This window comes from Protopterus annectens, chromosome 2.part2 (assembly GCF_019279795.1).
Source record: "Protopterus annectens isolate FY-2018-M chromosome 2.part2, PAN1.0, whole genome shotgun sequence".
Taxonomy (NCBI): Eukaryota; Metazoa; Chordata; order Ceratodontiformes; family Protopteridae; genus Protopterus; species Protopterus annectens.
This window is the reverse complement of record NC_056730.1, coordinates 3781266-3802262: the sequence shown is the minus strand read 5'-3', so window position 1 is coordinate 3802262 and position 20997 is coordinate 3781266. Positions and strand designations below refer to the sequence as shown.

Here is a 20997-nt window from a genome sequence, read left to right as displayed (position 1 = left end):
TCTGACTCAAGATGCCCACTTCACCTATCTGGACCTCTTCAAATCTATCAAGATTCAATTCTTTACACTGATCCTGATCCATAGATTGGAAAATCTACTCTTGCCAGAACACAAATGCCCCAAGATTCCTCGATTTTATCAATGCAAATGCCTTAGAACAGCTAGTCGATACTCTCACAAGAGGTGATAATATCTTGGACTTGGTATTAACCAACATGAGTAACCACTGCAGCACCCCTATCGTATCATCCTCCCTGGTAAGATCCGACCACAAAGTGGTCAATTTCAAAGTCAGCATCTCCCCTGACCCCCCTCTAGCTAGGGTCAAACAAAAAAAAACTTTTCCAAAGCAGAGTTGACCTCCTGAGGGATGGTATAAACAGCTTCACAGCTCCCCCCCACCACTGTAGAAACTGGCACCAATATCCAAATCTACACCAAAGTTCTATACGAGCATTTATATAGATGCATGGAATCAGGAATACCTGACAGGACAAAATCATCCTCAGCAAGGAAAAGTAAACCTGTCTGGTAGACAGTTGCAATAAATAAACTATATAACAAAAGGAAAAAAAACTGTCCATGACTAAGAAGGAGCAGGTGCCCAATTTGAAGCAATCTCTTCTTAGCCTGAACAAGCAAATAAGAGCACTAGTGAAATCCTCTAAAGCCAACATTGAGTCCAAATTGGCCAAATCCCCTAGAGACAATCATAAGGCCTTCTTCACACATATCCACATTCTCAAAGGAAACACCCAAACTGGTGGTCAAGGACGCCACATACACACATGCTGTAGATATAGCCAATCTTCTGGCTGACATATTCAGTGAAAGCTTCTCCCCTGTCCCCCCCCCCCCTCAGTAAATCAGGACATCCCTAGAGATAATGGGTGTGGGACAGGTACTGGGGAACAGGTCATCATTGCCTTTGAGAGGGCAGTGATGACCTATTCCCCAGTACCTGCCCTCCATCAGCAAATCAGGACATCCCTAGAGATAATCGGTGGGGGGCAGGTACTGGGGAACAGGTCATCACTGCCCTCTCAAAGGCAAACAAATACAGCCTCAGTGGGACCTGATAACATCCCAGGCTGCATCTCTAACAAACTCAGGCATGAACTTGCAGCACCATTAGGCACCCTATACAACCAAAGCCTGAGTACTGGCTTTGTCCCAGCTGAGTGGAAGACAACCACTGTCATCCCTTTACACAAAGGTGGACCATCCACCAATCTGGGAAATTATAGACCCATCAGCCTAACTAGCCTGATCTGCAAGGCCATGGAATGGATTATCATGGACCTCATTAACAGGGGCATTGGCAACCTCCAAACACATGGCCCCACATAGTCTGGCTTTGTCAAGGAAGGTTATGTCTGTTAAATCTGCTCAACTTCTTTGACACAGTCACAAAATTCATGGTTAAGAGGAAGATGGTGCACACCACCTACTTTGACTTAGCCAAAGCCTTCGACACTATTCCCCACTCCGGCATAATAGATAAACTCTCTTAACTAGGCACCAATCCATAGGTTACCAGATGGGTAGCAAACTGGCTCGCTGATAGAACCCACCTAATCAAAACAGGGGAAGCCACCTCAAGCAGTAGACATGTAATGAATGGCATACCCCAGGCATTGGTCAATTCAATGTCCTAAGTACACAATCCATAGTGAAGGATTTGGGCACCCAGGTTGATAGCAACCTGACTTTTGACCACCATGTTACTTCCATTCTACGGAAAGCTTTCTACATGGCCTACCTCATAAGTAAGGGTATCTCATCTAGGGACAAAGAGGAAAAACATCCCTGTATTCTTCCCTTGTAAGGCCAATTATTGAGTACAATGCCCCCCTTTGGCATGTACCTCGCAAAGCACATGCAGCAGCTGGAGAGACCACAGAGATTACTCATGAGGAGAATCCAGGGCCTCAAACATCTACCCTACACAGACAGGCTAAAAGCCCTGTTCCTCTACTCAGTTTCATACAGACTCCTCAGAGGTGACCTCTGTCTGGCATACAGAGCAATCTCAGACCCCTCCTTGATGGGACTGCTGCATATCCGTAAGTTAAGCTCCACTTGAGCAACCTGTGCTTGTGACCTCAACCTGGTCTGTGATATCAATAGGACTTGTTGGCAGGACAGATTTGTGCCTCAGAGACTCCCTCATCTGTGGAACAGACTCCCTCTCCACATCAAGCAGAGTACCTCATTATCCCTTTTTAAGTGCAACCTGGATAACTGAATGGGAAACAGAAAATACACCCCTGGGATTCCACCTGTGTCCCTGCTGGATAGGGGGTTTGGATGCTGACTTGTCTAAGCATAGGCTAAACTCTTGGCTAGGATTATAAGGGCTTCAGGGCCAATAGCCTAGTAACCTTCTATGATCCTGTGTAGGCACATGGCGGTTGAAGGTAAGGTTGCTGTCTTCATGCATAGCCAGATCCCTGACCACTAGGTTGACTCTTAGTGGGTGTATTACCAACGTGGCAATTAGGCAGGCTGGTTGACTTCACAAATGGTACAATTATGTATTTTTTACCAGTGAGCTTAAGACCACGGCTTTGGTACCATTTGTTAGTCAAAGACAGACCTTCTTGAAGAATGCTAGTGTCTGCTGGGGAGTTGATGATAATGCCCAGCTTGCAAATCATCTGCAAACTCAGTCAGTCATAAAACCTTCAGCGTTTGGTTCCATTTCAGAGAAAGAAAGGAGCGGGCCCAGTAACGAGCCCTGTGGGACTTCACTAGGGACTGGCCTCTTGGTGGAGATGGCCACACCTATTTTGACCTCCTGGGTCTTATCAGAGTCATTTGGCTATCCAGTGGGTGATAAAAGGGTTTATACTTAAATTAGTGAACTTGTCTATAATGCCTGAGTGGGGTACTGTATCAAAAGCTTTAGTCAGGTCGAGGTAAGTTGTGTGCACAGTCTCACCTTCATCCAGTGCTTTGATGACCCTCTCTAAAAGTATACCAGATTTAATAGGCATGACCTTTCTTTAACAAAGCTGAACTGTGATGGGTTCAGTATTGCAAGTTATCTATGCCCTCATTTATGATGTCCATGATGATTCTTTCCATGGCCTTTCATATGAGGCTGCTAAGACTGATAGGCCCATAGTTAGCCGCATCAGTATTTGGACAGCCTTTGTAAGTGGAATGACTGTAGCCATCATCTTCTGAAAAATGATTCAAGTGGACCAGAGAAGTAATCTTTCATGCAATTTATTAAACATCCTGGGATGTTATTTGGGCCCATTGATGCAGTTATTTTGGCCTTGGAAAGTGCATTGATAACCTCTTCTCTGGTAATGGTTGGGGGGATTGTGGTATGTGGTATTTCCTTTGGACTATCAGTGCGGGAGTGCGGAGAGAAAGTTTTACTGAACCTGCCAGCCAAAAAGTTGGCAATGGCCTTTGGTTCAGTGTGGGTGATGCCGTTTACAATAAGTTCTGTGCAATGTTATGTAGTTCTGCTAAGATTAAGGACATAGCTGTTAATACGCTTTGTGGTTGTCCTTTGCCTGAGAAGCTATTTTTCTTCAAATTTAGCTTGTGAAGTTAACTAAAAAAGAATTTGACTCCTATCCTATATATGTAGAGTGGATGATAGTCAGTTGGGAAGCATGTAGGGGGCACTGATAAAGGATGTTGAGCTTATAACTGTCAGGCGGAAGAAAGCAGGATAGAAAACTATAGGAAACCTAATGGTAAAGGAGGTGGAAAGGAATAAATGAAATCTGGCCAGGTACATGAGTGGTATTATAGTTGATAAAGGTGACTGGTTATTTGATATACAATTAGTACTGAAGTCTAGAATTAGGGATAAGCAAAATTTTAGATTAAAAGAAATTGAGAAGGGTAAGTCAGGAATGGAAGCCTACACTCAATAGACTGAAATGAATGAATGGGGTACATTTTATATATATATATATATATATATATATATATATATATATATATATATATATATATATATATATATATATGACTTGATGAAAAGCTGTGAGCCAAGAATTTGAAGATGCTTCAGACCTTGATGCATATAGGGCTGACAGGAGATTACTGAAGTTTCATTCATAGGAGATATAGAATGTCATTAAGGTTTCGTAACTGAGGATGAAGACACACAGCAGATTCTTGAAACTGTGGGACAGAAAACATTGGCTGAATGCATGTACAATGGTGTTGTAGAGAAATTAGGAATTGGCGGGAGTAAGTGAGTGAGTGTTATCTGGAGTATGATACATGGAAAGAAGGTTGAGACCAATTGAGCATAGTGTCTTTTAGAATAGCTTTTAAAAAGCAGGAATGTAGTTAGGAAGGGAGAGCTGAGATGCAGCTTAATGCCAGTGAAACTAGGGGAATGATAGGGAAAGCATGGAAAGAGAGGGAAAGTCACAATATAGAGATGAGGCAGCATGAACAGGAATGGGAAAGATAAGCCCAAGGATACAGAGAGGAGCGAGCATGAACATGTATGGGAAGATAAGCCCAAGGATACAGAGAGCAGCGAGCATGAACATGTATGGGGAAGATAAGCCCAAGGATACAGAGAGGAGTGAGCATGAACATGTATGGGAAGATAAGCCCAAGGATACAGAGAGGAGCGAGCATGAACATGTATGGGAAGATAAGCCCAAGGATACAGAGAAGAGCGAGCATGAACATGTATGGGAAGATAAGCCCAAGGATACAGAGAGCAGCGAGCATGAACATGTATGGGAAGATAAGCCCAAGGATACACAGAGGAGCGAGCATGAACTTGTATGGGGAAGATAAGCCCAAGGATACAGAGAGGAGCGAGCATGAACATGTATGGGAAGATAAGCCCAAGGATACAGAGAGCAGCGAGCATGAACATGTATGGGGAAGATAAGCCCAAGGATACAGACAGGAGTGAGCATGAACATGTATGGGAAGATAAGCCAAGCCCAAAGATACAGAGAGGAGCGAGCTTGAACATGTATGGGAAGATAAGCCCAAGGATACAGAGAGCAGTGAGCATGAACATGTATGGGAAGATAAGCCCAAGGATACAGAGAGGAACGAGCATGAACATGTATGGAGAAGATAAGCCCAAGGATACAGAGAGGAGCGAGCATGAACATGTATGGGGAAGATAAGCCTAAGGATACAGAGAGGAGCGAGCATGAACATGTATGGGGAAGATAACCCAAGGATACAGAGAGGAGCGAGCATGAACATGTATGGGGAAGATAAGCCCAAGGATACAGAGAGGAGCGAGCATGAACATGTATAGGGAAGATAAGCCCAAGGATACAGATAGGAGCGAGCATGAACATGTATGGGAAGATAAGCCCAAGGATACAGAGAGGAGCGAGCATGAACATGTATGGGGAAGATAATCCCAAGGATACAGAGAGGAGTGAGCATGAACATGTATGGGGAAGGTAAGCCCAAGGATACAGAGAGGAGTGAGCATGAACATGTATGGGGAAGATAAGCCAAGGATACAGAGAGGAGCGAGCATAAACATGTATGGGAAGATAAGCCAAAGGATACAGAGAGGAGCGAGCATGAACATGTATGGGGAAGTTAAGCCCAAGGATACAGAGAGGAGCGAGCATGAACATGTATGGGGAAGATAAGCCCAAGGATACAGAGAGGAGCGAGCATGAACATGTATGGGGAAGATAAGTCCAAGGATACAGAGAGGAGCGAGCATGAACATGTATGGGGAAGATAAGCCCAAGGATACAGAGAGGAGCGAGCATGAACATGTATGGGAAGATAAGCCCAAGGATACAGAGAGGAGCGAGCATGAACATGTATGGCAAGATAAGCCCAAGGATACAGAGAGGAGTGAGCATGAACATGTATGGGAAGATAAGCCCAAGGATACAGAGAGGAGTGAGCATGAACATGTATGGGGAAGATAAGCCCAAGGATACAGAGAGGAGTGAGCATGAACATGTATGGGAAGATAAGCTCAAGGATACAGAGAGGAGCGAGCATGAACATGTATGGGGAAGATAAGCCCAAGTATACAGAGAAGAGCGAGCATGAACATGTATGGGGAAGATAAGCCCAAGGATACAGAGAGGAGCGAGCATGAACATGTATGGGAAGATAAGCCAAAGGATACAGAGAGGAGTGAGCATGAACATGTATGGGGAAGATAAGTCCAAGGATACAGAGAGGAGCGAGCATGAACATGTATGGGGAAGATAAGCCCAAGGATACAGAGAGGAGTGAGCATGAGCATGAACATGTATGGGGAAGATAAGCCCAAGGATACAGAGAGGAGCGAGCATGAACATGTATAGGGAAGATAAGCCCAAGGATACAGAGAGGAGCGAGCATGAACATGTATGGGGCAGATATGCCTGAGAATTCATTAAGAACTCTATCCCTCACATTAAGGACTGTGATAAAAATTTGGTATTTTACAATTCATAAGCCACATTAGCTGCAATAAGGAAAGATCTCATTGTCAGTTAATTTGCATATCTGTAATTCACCATTACTATGAGTGCAGGTCAGCACTTTGCTGTGGAGGTTAACAGTGGCAGCCGCATCATGTTAGCACAGGCACCCCCCCCCGTAGTATCTCTCACATACACAAGCATAAAGTCAAGCACACACACACTCACACACACCCCGCATACCCCGTAGCTGTCCCTGTTATTAGAACATCCACAGTGTCTACTTTTCCCCTGCCCTGATAATTCACTGATTACAGTCAGTCATTAATTCCAGTCATCAGAGTTTTACATTTTCTATCCTTCATTCAGTAAATGCACGCTAGTGCTAAAGCTGTCATTATACTTCAAATGCTCTTTGACTTTGTCCCATCATTAATTTATTTTCTCCAGATGTCTTGTGCTAACAGGTTGAGAAATATGTTTAATGTTTCCTGACCTCATAAGTCAAGAAATGTTGCAAGCATTACATCATACCCGAGAACCACAATATATGCAAACAAACAAAACAAAAAAAACAAACTGCTATATCAGCTTATGAGTTAGTGCAGTAGGTTAATGCTGGGGTTTTGAATGCCAAAGGTTCAACTGCCTTTTACTTCACTTAGGTCCACCTACATTTTTTAAATAAACATCCCTGCTGTCCAGTGGTGATGCAGAAGACTAGTATTCTATGCAAGAGCTGGGAAGGTACAGGTTTGGAATACCTTTCAGTGCTATTGAAAGCATGCTACTTATCACTAGTGCCTAGTGGTTCTCTGTACCCTGTTTTATTTTTCTGTATTAAATACTTGCCTTTAAGACATGGCCCCATGTAACCATGGGATCTAATGTTTACCCCATCTCGTGTCTTCTGAGTTATCCATGATATCAAATGGACCCCCCAACCTTGTTATCTTTATGTGCTATTGATGCAAAGATGTAAAAGTGTTTTCTCTGGTGTCTAGTGTCTACCCCTCTGACATATGTTGTGTTTACGTACCTTTCAGGCATGCTATGCAGAATAATCCCTAGTGTCTAGTGTTGTAATGACTCTGTGTGCCATTAAGGCACATAGCTGAAGACTTTTCCCTAATGCTATTGCTTTACCCCACACCTCACATTCCCCATTCTGGTTAGGGGTTGCTCAGCCAGGAGATTAAATCCCTGGCCCCTATTTTTTTCCATCACCCAAAACCCCATTCTGCTTAATTGCCCCTCAGCTATTTGTTTATAGAGGCACCCCTAACTGTTAGTGTTTCCACGCACCCAATTCTGCAGGCTATGCTTGTTAGTCTGGGGGTGTGTGGAAGTATGACAGCCACCTGCCCCACACACCCCTATCTAACTTACTCCCTTACTAGCTACCCTACTGCTATCTCCTAGGCAGACACACACTCACACATGAAGCCCCCCCACACACACACACACACACACACACACACACACACACACACACACACACACACACACACACACACACACACACACACACACACACACACACACACACACTCACACACATTCAAGCCCACACCTCCTAACACTACCTTACCACTAAACCTCTAATTAGCATATGCCTCTCCCCTGAATTGTTTCATTAGCATCTAGCATGGCCATGGAGACAACCCAGCATGGCAATGCTCTTCTTCATGCAAAAACACCATAGTAGGGCTGTCTTTGAATTCCAACAGGTTACCACAAGACGTGTACATCATGTATGTTTTCTAGTAATCTTTATGAATTCAGCCCATGGAGGGGGCTAAATGAGGTGATATAGATGAAGTTGTGGGATTTGAAAAACAGATGGGGAATTGATAAGGAATGGATGCATTGAAAAAAAGGGATGATGATTGTCAAGTAGTAGTTATAGATCATTAATGCCAACTACATTCTAGAACATGAGTAATATTTAACAGGGAAGGACGATAATTTAGTTATAGTCCTTAGGAGTTTTTCCTTTTGTTTTCTGTCCCTTTTTGGTGACGTTTTAAATATGCAAAAATATACTAATTTTCATCTATGTAATCTTTATATTATATGTACATAATTAATGTGTGGAATGTTTAAAAATGTTGGATATACTCAAAATAAATAAAAATAATATAGACAATGAAGGATGTCACAGATGCAATTGAGAATCAACTAGGACCACTATTGTTACTAACATGGTCAACCATTTCCTTTGCAATTTCCATAATAATCAGAGGTCCAAAATTCCATTAACAAGCTGTTTAAAAGTGAGCCTATACATTTCTATTCTGAATCACATGCCCATTTCACCATCTCAGAGATTTCTTTGCTGTCATTTTGGGAATATATTTTAGAACTGCTAAGACCGAAAATTATGCAAACATTACACAGTAAGCAGTTAACTACATATTGCAGCAGCCACCTGACAAAGAGTACATTTTAAACCTCAAGCATTTTTAACAGAACACTATTAATTACATAAAGTAGAACAAGATAAGCCAAATGAGTGGTTTTAACATTTATGTCTTGCAGTATGATACAGCTTAAGAAATCATGTGACTAAAACTATTCCAATTAAAATTTATTACCATTATTGGTGCCATTTTTAAAATTAAGGCACTGATGAAAAAAGGTTTTGCCCTCCACTGATAACTGTCTTAAGATTAACTGGAAATCAACAGTATTTCACATCCAGTTATACATTTTTAATAACATTTTATGGGATTGCAGATTTATCATCTGTGAGAAACATTAGAAGAAGCTGATAAAAATAAAGGATAGTTGCATATGCCTAAACAATTTTAAGCTCCACTGTTTCAGAAAGGATTGTTTTCCAAGTCTTTTACAAAGCTGTAAATGGAACATAGGAATATCTGCTTCACAAAGTTAAAGCTTATCAGACTTTGGCAAACTGGCAAATGCAATGATGCTCAACAACAAAATTGTTATCATCATCACCAAACCTGAACACATTTTTCATTAAGTATGCTTCATAAAACAGTACGTTCTGCTTGTAAAAGTAGACAAGTCAGCCAAGAAGTACACCCCCCCCCCACTTTCTGGATTAATGTAATTCAGATGAAACTTTACTTACTCTTTTAAGTCAATGAGATTATGCAGTTTGGCAGGAAAGACATGCTCACACGCACACACACACACACACACACACACACACACACACACACACACACACACACGTACACACGCATGCACACACGCACACACGCACGCACACGCACACACATGCACACAGACAGACACACACAAACATGCACACACATACAAATAACCACACACATATGCACCCACACATGCACACATGAACACACACACATATAAATAAAAACTCACACACACACACACACACACACACACACACACACACACACACACACACACACACACACACACACACACACACACACACACACACACACACACACACACGACAGAAGGATCAAATCTGATATATCTGACATTATCAATGTCTCCTCCATTTATATGATGTTGCCATTAAGACTTAAGCTACTGAGGTTCAAGACAGATATTCAAATTCTATACATTATGTATTACTTTTTTGCTGTGTACGTCTTATTGGCATTATGATAACATGACTGATCTTTCTTATTTTTCTCTGCAAATGAGATGTCCTGACACTTATTAGGAGCATGTCATCATTAAAATATAGGCAAACTAAGCAAATTAAATTACAAGTACTCCCTAAACTGTACTAAATAAATATGCATTAAATTACAGTTCTTAATTGAAATACTCTGACTAATAAACTAGCTAACTTAATTGTGTTGTGCCTCAATCTGACAACTAACATTAAAACGTCAGAATCTTACTATGCCAAAGCCATGTACGTATGTACTATTGTATCTAAGTGTAGATTTACAAAACTGCATTTCAGAGGTGCATAAACCACAAGCAGCAATAGTATTAAAGACAGAAAAGGGCAAACATAAGAGCATTTACAAATAAGCAAAAGGAATGAAAAAAAAATAAAAACCTAATTGTATTGCTTATAAATGAAAGTTGTTCTAGCTTTTGCTTTAATTGACATTAAATGAATGATGGTAATTATCCAAAAATAATTTATCACAAGTAAATAGAAAACAATCCTGTGAAATTGATGTTCCTGTATAGATCTGAAAGCAAAATGTATAAACCCTCCTAGACATATTGAGAGCATTTCAGACTGTCACTCCCTTGTAATTACTTAGTTTGCAAGCTTCTTTCTTGAAAAAAACTCCAAACATTCCTGAAATGGTTGTGTATACTTCCATAGTAACAATAAGATCAAATGAATGGCTGCCAATATAATCATGATAAAGAATATAATTGCTAGGCTCAAAGATTCGGTTGCCAACTACTGGCCTTCTAAAGGCTTGACTGTCATAATCCACAGATAGATAGATAGATAGATAGATAGATAGATAGATAGATAGATAGATAGATAGAGAGGATTATGAGCAGGTCAGTGATCCTTAACTTGCTATGTGCAGATGTGGATGCCAAGAAATACACCTGGACAGAAAGCACTAGAGGTGAATCTTGGCATCCATTTTGAAAACGCATAGTAGGTTAGGATTGGCGATCTAGTCATAATTCTTTGTAGTGCATGGAGCTTATCTGCTCCATGTACTACTAGTTACAATAAAAAAAAGCTTAAGTGTTTTGCTAGCTTTCAAAGCCATAAAGCACTTAATGACCACTGTCAGAAAGGCAATGTAACTTAGTCCCTTATGTTTACTCTTACATTCCATGCTTCTAAACTGTCCAGATTTTCACAAAATGTCCAGACTTTTGCATCATATGCTTGTTCGTAAAGTGGACTGAAGTCACTAAATAATGATATACATTTAACTTTCAGACTCTGCATACTTCAGAACATGCAGTCAAACACATAACGTGTCATTCTAGTAACCTTCTAATTTTATAACAGGAAGTCAGGGACATGTTATCATAATGGAAAGCAGGCAAAAACAAATCTTTTATTCTGTTACTGTCTTTTGCTGATCAGTACTGGCAGATTTTTCTGCCTAGCCCAAGACCTGACCTTAAATACTTAAGCAGGGGATACTCAAAATGTATTTAGGTCAGGTCTCGTACCACTCTAGCAGTTAACTAACCCTTTTCCAAATATTGAAGCATAAACACCACACTCCAGGCACTACAGATATATTAAAGAAAATGGTGGCTATAGTTAAATATCTGCCAGTCAGAACAAAAGGAAGAAAGTGCAAGCTGCAATACCGTTCATATACTTCTGTAAAGTCTGAGATTCCTTAGAATGGCCATATATGTACATCAAATTGGAAGTGTTTTCAATTAATGATGGCTTTATGGAGAAGTCCCAGTTGTTATACAACACACTCTTGGCCTAGATCTTAACAAACATGCTATCTCCAAGTCACTGGACATACCAAGGGTATGCGTCCTACAATCTCTAATGTAGGTGTTACAGAAACCTATTTTAGGAAAAATCTCACATGTTTCTGAAAACCAGTTTGAGTAATGTTTAATATCTTTGTTTCCCATGCACAAGGTACAAGGTCTGATCCTGACCTCCAGTCAATGCCTGTATGGAGTTTGCAGACTTTCCCTGTGTCTCTCTGGGGTTCTCATATGCTGCATGTTTCTACTGCAAACTCACCCAAGAATGGAGTCGTGGGTAACAGCATAGATGCTATATGGTGACAATAGAGGGAAGAGATGCACAGACTAACTGCTTTGAGCATCTACGGTGGTGCACAATATCCTCAAAATAGCAGGACAAAGATTGCAGACTGCACACTGTGCCAGAACTAGTCATTTGACATTGTAAAATATGACTTGAGCTGATTAATTTATGTTGACTAATGTCACCTAATGACCATGGGTATTTGATGGTTTTAAGTGGGTTGAGGACATGACCTACACCAGGGATCCATGCAAATGTTGGGAGGGGTGTATGTGCTCCTATTGGCCAGTGTATGGCTACCATAAAGCCCAGCATCACTGGGTCAATACACCACTGGTGTCCAGTTGCCCAGTTTGGGCTACCTGGGATAGCACTGTTGGATGAAATCTGAATGTAAAACAAATCAACCTGCCAAAAATCAACTAAGAAATGCTACACTCAGTGTATGTTCAGTGACAGGATGAAGCCTAGAAGTGTATGACATGATGGTAAGGAAGAGGCTGGACATCCTCTTTATTCAGGAGACAAGATGGAAGGACAATGCAGCAAGGACACTTGGCTTGGGATCTACAGTCTAGTACTCAGGAGAAGAACAGGCAAGAAATGGTGTGGGAACTGAGCAAGGGAGAGGCTTCAGATGACAGTGACGAATGTCATCAGAATTAGTGACAGACTCATGGCACAGTGTAATTATAGGACCCTATTCATAAACTCAGCCTATGCTCCATAGCAGGGTTTTGATAGTGAGGAAAAGAGTGCATTCAGGCAGCAGTTACTGCGTCCATTAGATAAAGCAGGACAGCATGATGAAACCTGAATGCACATATGTCAGACAGAACAGGATAGGAGGACTATCCAAACAGAACGAAAAACTTGTAAGGTAAACCAAGTCCAGGTCCCAGAAAAACGCAAGCTGGTTCTTCGGCTTGCATTTTTCTGAGACCTGGACTTGGTTTACCTTAGGGTAGGAGGACTGCCTGGTGCATTTGGGCAGGGTAACAGGAATAAAGAAGAAGAGGCCATTCTAGAATTCTGTCTAATAAATGTTGGCCAACATATGGTTCAACAATGACAAGTCACAAGATCTCATACAAGAGTGGCATACATGCAATTCTAGTAGACTTCCTCCTAGTAAGGAAGAGAAGGCTCTGGGTTCAACAGAGACTAGGCTGAAGACCTGGTAGCTGGCTGAAAAGAAAGCACAATGTTTAAGGAATTACTCAGGGCTCTAGCACCTCAAGAAGAAGACAAACTGAAGAAGAATGTCAGCACCTCAAAACAGCATGTGTGAGGATTATAGAACAGGTATTAAGCCGAGCCAGGCATGGAAATGATACTAGAATAAGGAAAGCTGGTGCTGGAATGCAAAAGTCCAGGAAGTCTTCAAAAGGAGGAAGGAGTGCAGGAAAAAAGTGGGAGATAGAAAAGATGGACCAGGCTAAGAAGGAATACTGGTTGGCTTACAAGGGGTAAGAGAGTACCAAAGAACAAGGCTTCAGAGACACTGTACCAGCTTCTGGAAGGTGACTCAGTAGGCACTCTACCAACTTGTGGAAGGTGACTCAGTAGGCACTCTACCAACTTCTGGAAGTTGACTCAGTAGGCACTCTACCAACTTGTGGAAGGTGACTCAGTAGGCACTCTACCAACTTCTGGAAGGTAACTCAGTAGGCACTCTACCAACTTCTGGAAGGTAACTCAGTAGCTTGTACTAAAAAACTCTATCAGGTTGCGAAGCAAAGACAGAAAGATAAAGATAGTCAGATACCTTTCATAAGGTAGGACATCAAAGGCAGATGGACATAGTACTTCCAGCAGTTTCTAATTGAAGAAAACCATACAGAAGCTGTATCATCTCAGAAGAGGAGGAGTCCATCTTAGCAGAAATAACAACAGCACTACGAAACATGGTTTCAGGAAAAACAACATGCTCAGATGAGGTCACAGCAGGCATGACAAAAGATGTTGGATGAGGTAGGAGAGAAATAGCTCCTGAGGGTACTCATAGCAGTATGGAGAGAAAGGCATTTCCCAGATGACTGGAGAGTTAGCATATTAGTGTCAGTGTACAAGAATAAAGGAACAGCCACAACTGTGAGCAGTACAGAGGTAGCAAATTCCTGCCACACTGCATGAAAGTTTTAGAGAGGGTGATTGATAAATGAATATGCAGACTAGTGAAAGTAAGATGAATAGTTCAGAATGATTCAGATCAGGGTGTAGCGCAACTGACCGGATGTTTGCAGTGAGACATATAGTTGAGAAGAGGCTAGAGATGAGGAAAGAGTCCAACTAGGCATTCCTAGTTTTAGAAAAAAAACATATGACAAGGTCTCAAGAAAGCTGATTTGGTTAGCCCTGCAATGGTATGAAGTCCCAGAAACATTGACTGAATTAATGCAGACTGTGTACAAGGACCCACTAACTCAAATACTCTCAGTACTCAGCCAAACAAAGGGGATTCCAGTGGGAGTGGGTATGCATCAAGGTTCAGGACCAAGCCTGTTCATACTGCTGATGGACTACATCAGCAAACAGGTTGTTGGGGAAAGATCAGCAAAGTTACTGTAGGCAGACAATGGGCATTACAGGCAGACTGAAGAAAGAATTTCAGCAAAGGACAAAGGAATGGAATACCAAAGTGACAAGCAATGAAAATCAATACAGATAAGACAGTTGTAAGACAGCAAATGCAGGAAATCAAAAGTAGATGAGGGCTGAGAAAGAAGGGAAAATAGCTGAACAGGTTAATAGCTTCAAGTATCTGCAAGAAGTGGTTGAGAAGCAGGGAAATCTGAATGGGGAGGTCAAAGCTTGACTCAGAAGGTCTGCAGCCAACTATCACAGAGCATCAGGGGTAAGAATGCCAAAGAAACTGAAAAGTAAGGTGTCAAACTGAGGTGCAAGTAGTACTACTGTATGGTATATAAACCTGGGCTGTAAAGGCAGAGCAGTTGAGGAAGCTTAAGGTGACTGGAGATGAAGTGCCTGAGAAAGGTGGAAGGGTGAACACTCTGGTACAAAGAAATAGGACCATCAGAGTAGAAGTCAAAGTAGCCCCAGTTCTAGAGAAGGTGAAAGACAACAAAAGATGGTGATTCTAGCACTTGTGCAGAAAAGAAGGTAATCTGGTGAAGACGATTTGGGACAGAAAGGAACAACTCAAAAGGAAATGAGGGCATCAAGCAAAGATGTGGATGGTTTGTGTGAGAGAAGACCTGCAACAGTCAGGCATGACTGTTACAGAAGGTGGAAGAGTGGTGTTGAATTAATAGTGATGACAGCTGACACAACACAGCAATCCCATGTAGAAAAATGCTAGAAAGGGGGTTGGTGACAATGATCTCACCTGCTAGAGTTATCATCAAGAAGCCGTAGAAAGAAGTTGAATTGTAGATTTGATTTAGCTGTCTTACACTTATGTGCACTAAATAATAGAAACCACTTAATGCCCTTGGAGTTACACACAAGTTTTAGAGAGAGACAGCTAAATTATGAGGACACTGATATTTTTTCCTTAAGCAAGTCTGGTGCATCAGTTCGATGAATATTAGAGGATAGACGCTTCCAGATCTGAATCAAGTACAATAAGTCAAAACGTTTTTTCTTTATCATAATTTTTAGCGACATTATAAAGTACTTTCTGCACAATATTAGCAAAAGCAGACATAAAAAGAAAGGCATCCTTTAAGTTATTTTATCCATAATGTGCAAATTACTGCTGACGGTGTTAGAGATGGGAGAGGGAGATAATCTGCCATTCTTCATGTAAAGACCCTCGTTTTTCAAATATTCATATTAGGAAATCAATACCAGGCAGACCATTTATATGTTGTTTTTTTTTTCAAATTTGAAAAAAGGAATTATCCGCCATCATGTCACACGTCTGATTCTCTTCATTAATGCTCCGTCAGAGGATCTGTCATGTCACTCATCCTATGGATCATCCTTTAGAGCTTTATGGACATACGTTCTTGTGATCAAATATAAATGCTCACCGTTTGAGCTTTAAACATGAACAAAAGCAGTTTATGCACCACACCTCACTTTTGTGTGCCTGTGTTACATAGTTCACACGGCAATTCATCGTGGTTCCATGACTTCACTAATTTTCAAGATTTGTATGTGGCCCCAGCTAATGAACAGTTACAGTAACAATCCAGTGATGTTATGATTCTGTATACATTGACTAAATTCATTATTTGCAGTGAGATGATGTGCAAGTGAAATAAGGGAAACCATTTTGAAAAAAAAAAACGTTTAAAATAAACGAAAAGTGGTACACATTTGAATTAGCTGCATGCCTTCTAAGTTTTGTAGTATGCATTACTATAATCTAAAGCCTAAAAACTTCCACATGCTGTGTTTATTAAATTGTAATAGTAAATATGGCTAACGCCAGTCTTCCAAAAACAGCAATCATTTTTTCACCAAAGCATTTTGTCACATAACATGAAAAAGTTACTTGCTTTCGGTCACGGTATAGTGTAATAATAAGCAGTAAGCTATCAGCTTGGGATGCATGTATTGAATGCTTCCAAATATTTCTTAGCATCACCTTGCCCTTTTATAAACATGACTTACTAACTGACAAACTGTGACAACTTAAACCTTGTCATCCTAGACATACATTTTCTTCAGCTCATTGTAGATATCATCATACCTTTTTATGCAGTCTGAATGGAGAAATATTCATTATGTGAAATCATCTTAGACAATAAGGAAAAATAAAAGCTGTATAATGGACCAGCTGAATAGCAGATATTTTGATTGCCATTTGAAACAAAACACATTTTCGAGAGGCATTTGAAATAATGTCTGTTTTCAGTTTGAGGCAATGTTCTTTATTGAACTTAAAGAACCTCTGACTACACTGTCTCTTAGTGGAAAGGGAGACTACTCCTTAAAGGAAATTCAATTCACCAGTGAGCAATTTTGAGCAGCTATGCACTATTTCATACATGCTTTTCACACCAGTAGTCAGCCTTCAGAGATAAATGCTCTTCATATCATGTTAAAGTAAGTAATTGGAAAACTGGCGATTGTTTATATTAGGACACAGAAGGGTGCACAGTAGCAAGCCCCCCCCCTCCAGTGTGTCATGACCGACATTGTAATTAGTTTTCAAGAAAAGAATGTTTATGATAAACAGGTTGTTTTTATGAAGATGAGACATTAAAAACATACACATTTTAATGTCTATGGGGAGCTTCCACACCTCCCGCACACCTCCCAGGCCCTCACAACCTAAGACTATAAGGCAGTGACACATTAATTGCATAGCAGGGAGTGCACGGGGGCTGTAGTCCCCTTGCTTGATGTGTGTGTAGTCATTTTTCACTCTCATCTAGCCAGTAATACCAGATATTAGAGTTTCAAATGTTTTACTTTAATCTTTTTTACAGTTCGCAGAATTAGAATCCATCTATCCATTCATCCTCAACGCCTTTTCTAATTTTTGCACATGAGGTCAGGGTATCACTTCAATAGTGATAATTATCTACAAAACCACCACCCTTAAATGATATTCCAAATGGGATATCAGTCAAGTCAGCACTGACCACACCTGCAAGAACAGCAAAGGTTTGTCCGAAAGTATACGATCACCTGAAAATCTGCATTTCTTGATTTTGATTAATACTATGGTATAACTTCAGCTGTTATGGTGCTTTAACAACATTTGCTCTTGAATGTAATGCTAATTGTTTTTAAAATCTCCATATAAAATCATTTCTATATAACTGCAATGAAGTTCTTGCCAGACATACTACACAGTATTTCACAGAAAGAAAAACATGCTTTATGACTGACAAATGACTGTTTAACATGTAACTGATGAAAAAAGATCAGTAAAAGAAGAGATCATAAAGAAAAACATCTGATATTGCATAATTTACATTTTTTTCACTAGTGTTATAGAAACACAGACCTTTACCTGGACTATTAAAAGAGTAGCATAAATCAGCCACAGCATGCATTTTTGAAGGGTCCAGCCCATTGCCGCCCAGTAGTTCTACAAAGTCACCTTGTCCGCTGCAGCTTGCTGCCTGCTTCTGCAAATGAGGACAATGAAATGTTATACCTAAGTAGATTTATCAATAATAATCTCTGTAAAATAAAGGCATGTTTTTACATTTAAAACTATATGGTATGTAAAACTATATGGTATGAATGACAGTGACAAGTCTACTGCCGGAGTTCTAAATGACTACATTCCATGGAAGAAAATAATGCCAAAAGACTGGATGAGGGAAAAATAAAAGAAAATCGGAGATGCAGTTCCATTAGATAATGATCTTTTAATAACAACTGGAAGTAGTGAAACATGCTATTTATAAAACAATTCAAAAATTTATTGTACCAATTTCGGATGTAAGGCATTATGTGGTTTATATTTCCCTAAAGGCAGAACACATGTTTAGAAGGCGGTTCCAAGTAAAATGTGTAAAGTGAGATAACATGGTACTAGAGGATCATGTTTACATCACTATTACATCATTACAACACATTTATATTGAGATACTCTGCAGAATGTGTGGTTCTTACCAATGTGTTTGAAATCCACTGTCAGCCACAGAAAATCAATGCTAGTGAAACGGTATACTGACATAATTTAATTTTATTTTATTTGACATTTGTTTACCGGGAAAGTCTGACAAAGACAATATCCCCTTTTCACCAGAGGTTTGGGGAGAAAAGCTCCACACTGACATTATACAGTTGCAGTTAAAAGTTATTACAAAGCCTATAAGAGAAGACTGATACATAAATTAAGTCAAAATTCAGCTTCGTTTCATACAGTGTGAATGTATACATAAATAATGCAAATATTTGAACAGCTGTAAGACATCAGGCATTCCTGCAAAGACCAGATCATATTTATTTATTTATTTATTTGTCATTTGTTAAATGGGTTAGTCCAGCTGAGCCAGTGGCCCATTTTCAGTGGAGATCCAAGGAGAAAACATTATACATTGCAGGAAATACACATTTTGGAACAGACTAGAATGTAAAATAAATTACAGGCTTAGAAAAATGTTCTGTAGCAGTTACAGGCAGAAACTACAAATGAGTATACACAATTGAGGTTACACATTAGAATTAGCTTGGAATTATGTAAGAAGATGTAAGTAGGTGACAGACAAATATAGTTGGTATTGCTGCTGTATTCAGAGCACAAGAAATTATTGGAAGAAGTGGATTGAGAGACATACGTTTCAGAAAGGAGTCAATGAAGACAGTTTAGGTAGGAATATGAGAGATAGCAAAGTGGTATAAGTGGGGTGGGATTACATAAGATTTTGGCAATGGCACGTGCTGGCATTTAGGAGGAAATTTTTGAGTTCGGATTTAAAAAAAATTGTGGTGGTAATGGTTCGGATATTGGAGGGAGCTTGTTCCAAGCCTGGGACACACTGCTTTTGCAAATAAGTTTGCCAATATTTTTGTTGGGTTTGTAGGTGTCAAGTAGGTGCTGGTCTGAGTTGCATAGAGTGTGGGAGGGGGGTGTAAAGGGATATTAGGGAGGAGAGATGGGGCTATTTCTGCCAATGGTGTCAAAATTCATCTGTATTCAAGATGATCTCATTCTTGTTTACCGCTCTTGCTCATGTTCCAGTTAATCAAATTGTACTTAAGAATAAGGAATCAAAGGCAAATATAAAACTGGATTTATTTAGTGCCAGTGCAGAAGTCATTGAGTGCTGTACTCATTTCTATAATCATCCCCAAGGAAGTAAGACCCTCATCTGCAGATTACCTGGAAGGAAAATTCTAGAAGTATGGAGTACAATACCCAGTCTGAGCTAACTTGTGGAGTACATCAAACTGAATACCTTGTAGAGGGCACTGGAGCTGAGTCCTGGTTGAATCCTATAGTATGAACGCCCTGCAAAAGCATATTTACAGCAAGTGATCTGTGGACTGTGAAAAGAAAAACAGAAAGGTACTGTTCTGTGGAATTCTAACCTAAAGCAGTTTGTTCGTTTTATTTCATTTTGTGATTGGGAAGTCAAAAACTGCTTTTATTTTCAATTCTTGACTGGATATGCACAATAAACCTATGTTTTTCTATATATCAGTATCTCCAATGCTCTTTGGATGTACAGTAAAAAAAAAAAAAATATATATATATATATATATATATATATATATATATATATGTGTGTGTGTCTGTGTGCATATATATATATATATATATATATATATATATATATATATATATATATATATATATATATATATAAAACATGTTTGAAACACCAAACATCAAGCAAGCACATCACTGATTACCATTTGTTGCCACTGAAGTCATCAAAAAAGTTAGCACAGATATAAACACACAGGTTGTTACATTCCCAGAAATTAAATATACTAATTGCAGGATTGCACAACTTCAGATAAAGGAGAAAACCACCTGAATTATGTAATGGTCAATCTGATGACATTTAACAGTAAATAATTTAACCAATTGTACCACTGACAAAAAACCCTAGCATTTCAGCATGCAATGAAATGTGTGCAAAGATAAATCATGTAACATCTGTGGCAGGGCTTGCCACCCTACAGTGTAAACCCTGAGATTAGATGATTGTCACTGTTTGAGCGAAACCTTGACCCCATGTGTAAAAATGGGAAAATGGGGCTGTGCATGGATGGATGGATAATTCATATAACATCCAGATCTATATCTATATATATTTGTGGGTGAGTGTGTCTGTATATCTAGATTTATCTGTCTACATATAGATATAAATACATATACATATTTATATGGAATACACTTGTAATGTCGAACATACACTTGCCTGAATTCGCTGCCCATGAGGGGTTGCACCTCCCACCCCTGGTAATTATATATATATATATATATATATATATATATATATATATATATATATATAT

General features: G+C 39.9%; 1 protein-coding gene across 1 annotated transcript in view; it reads right to left on the bottom strand.

Annotated features, from left to right (window-relative positions):
* The window catches only part of LOC122795507 (corticotropin releasing hormone binding protein), a 285745-nt gene that overhangs the window by 90725 nt on the left and 174023 nt on the right, over window positions 1–20997 (bottom strand). Inside the window, exon 6 of the mRNA XM_044063692.1 lies at window positions 18029–18146. Within this exon, the coding sequence (XP_043919627.1) occupies window positions 18029–18146 (118 nt within the window). The remainder of the gene's footprint in view (window positions 1–18028; window positions 18147–20997) is intronic.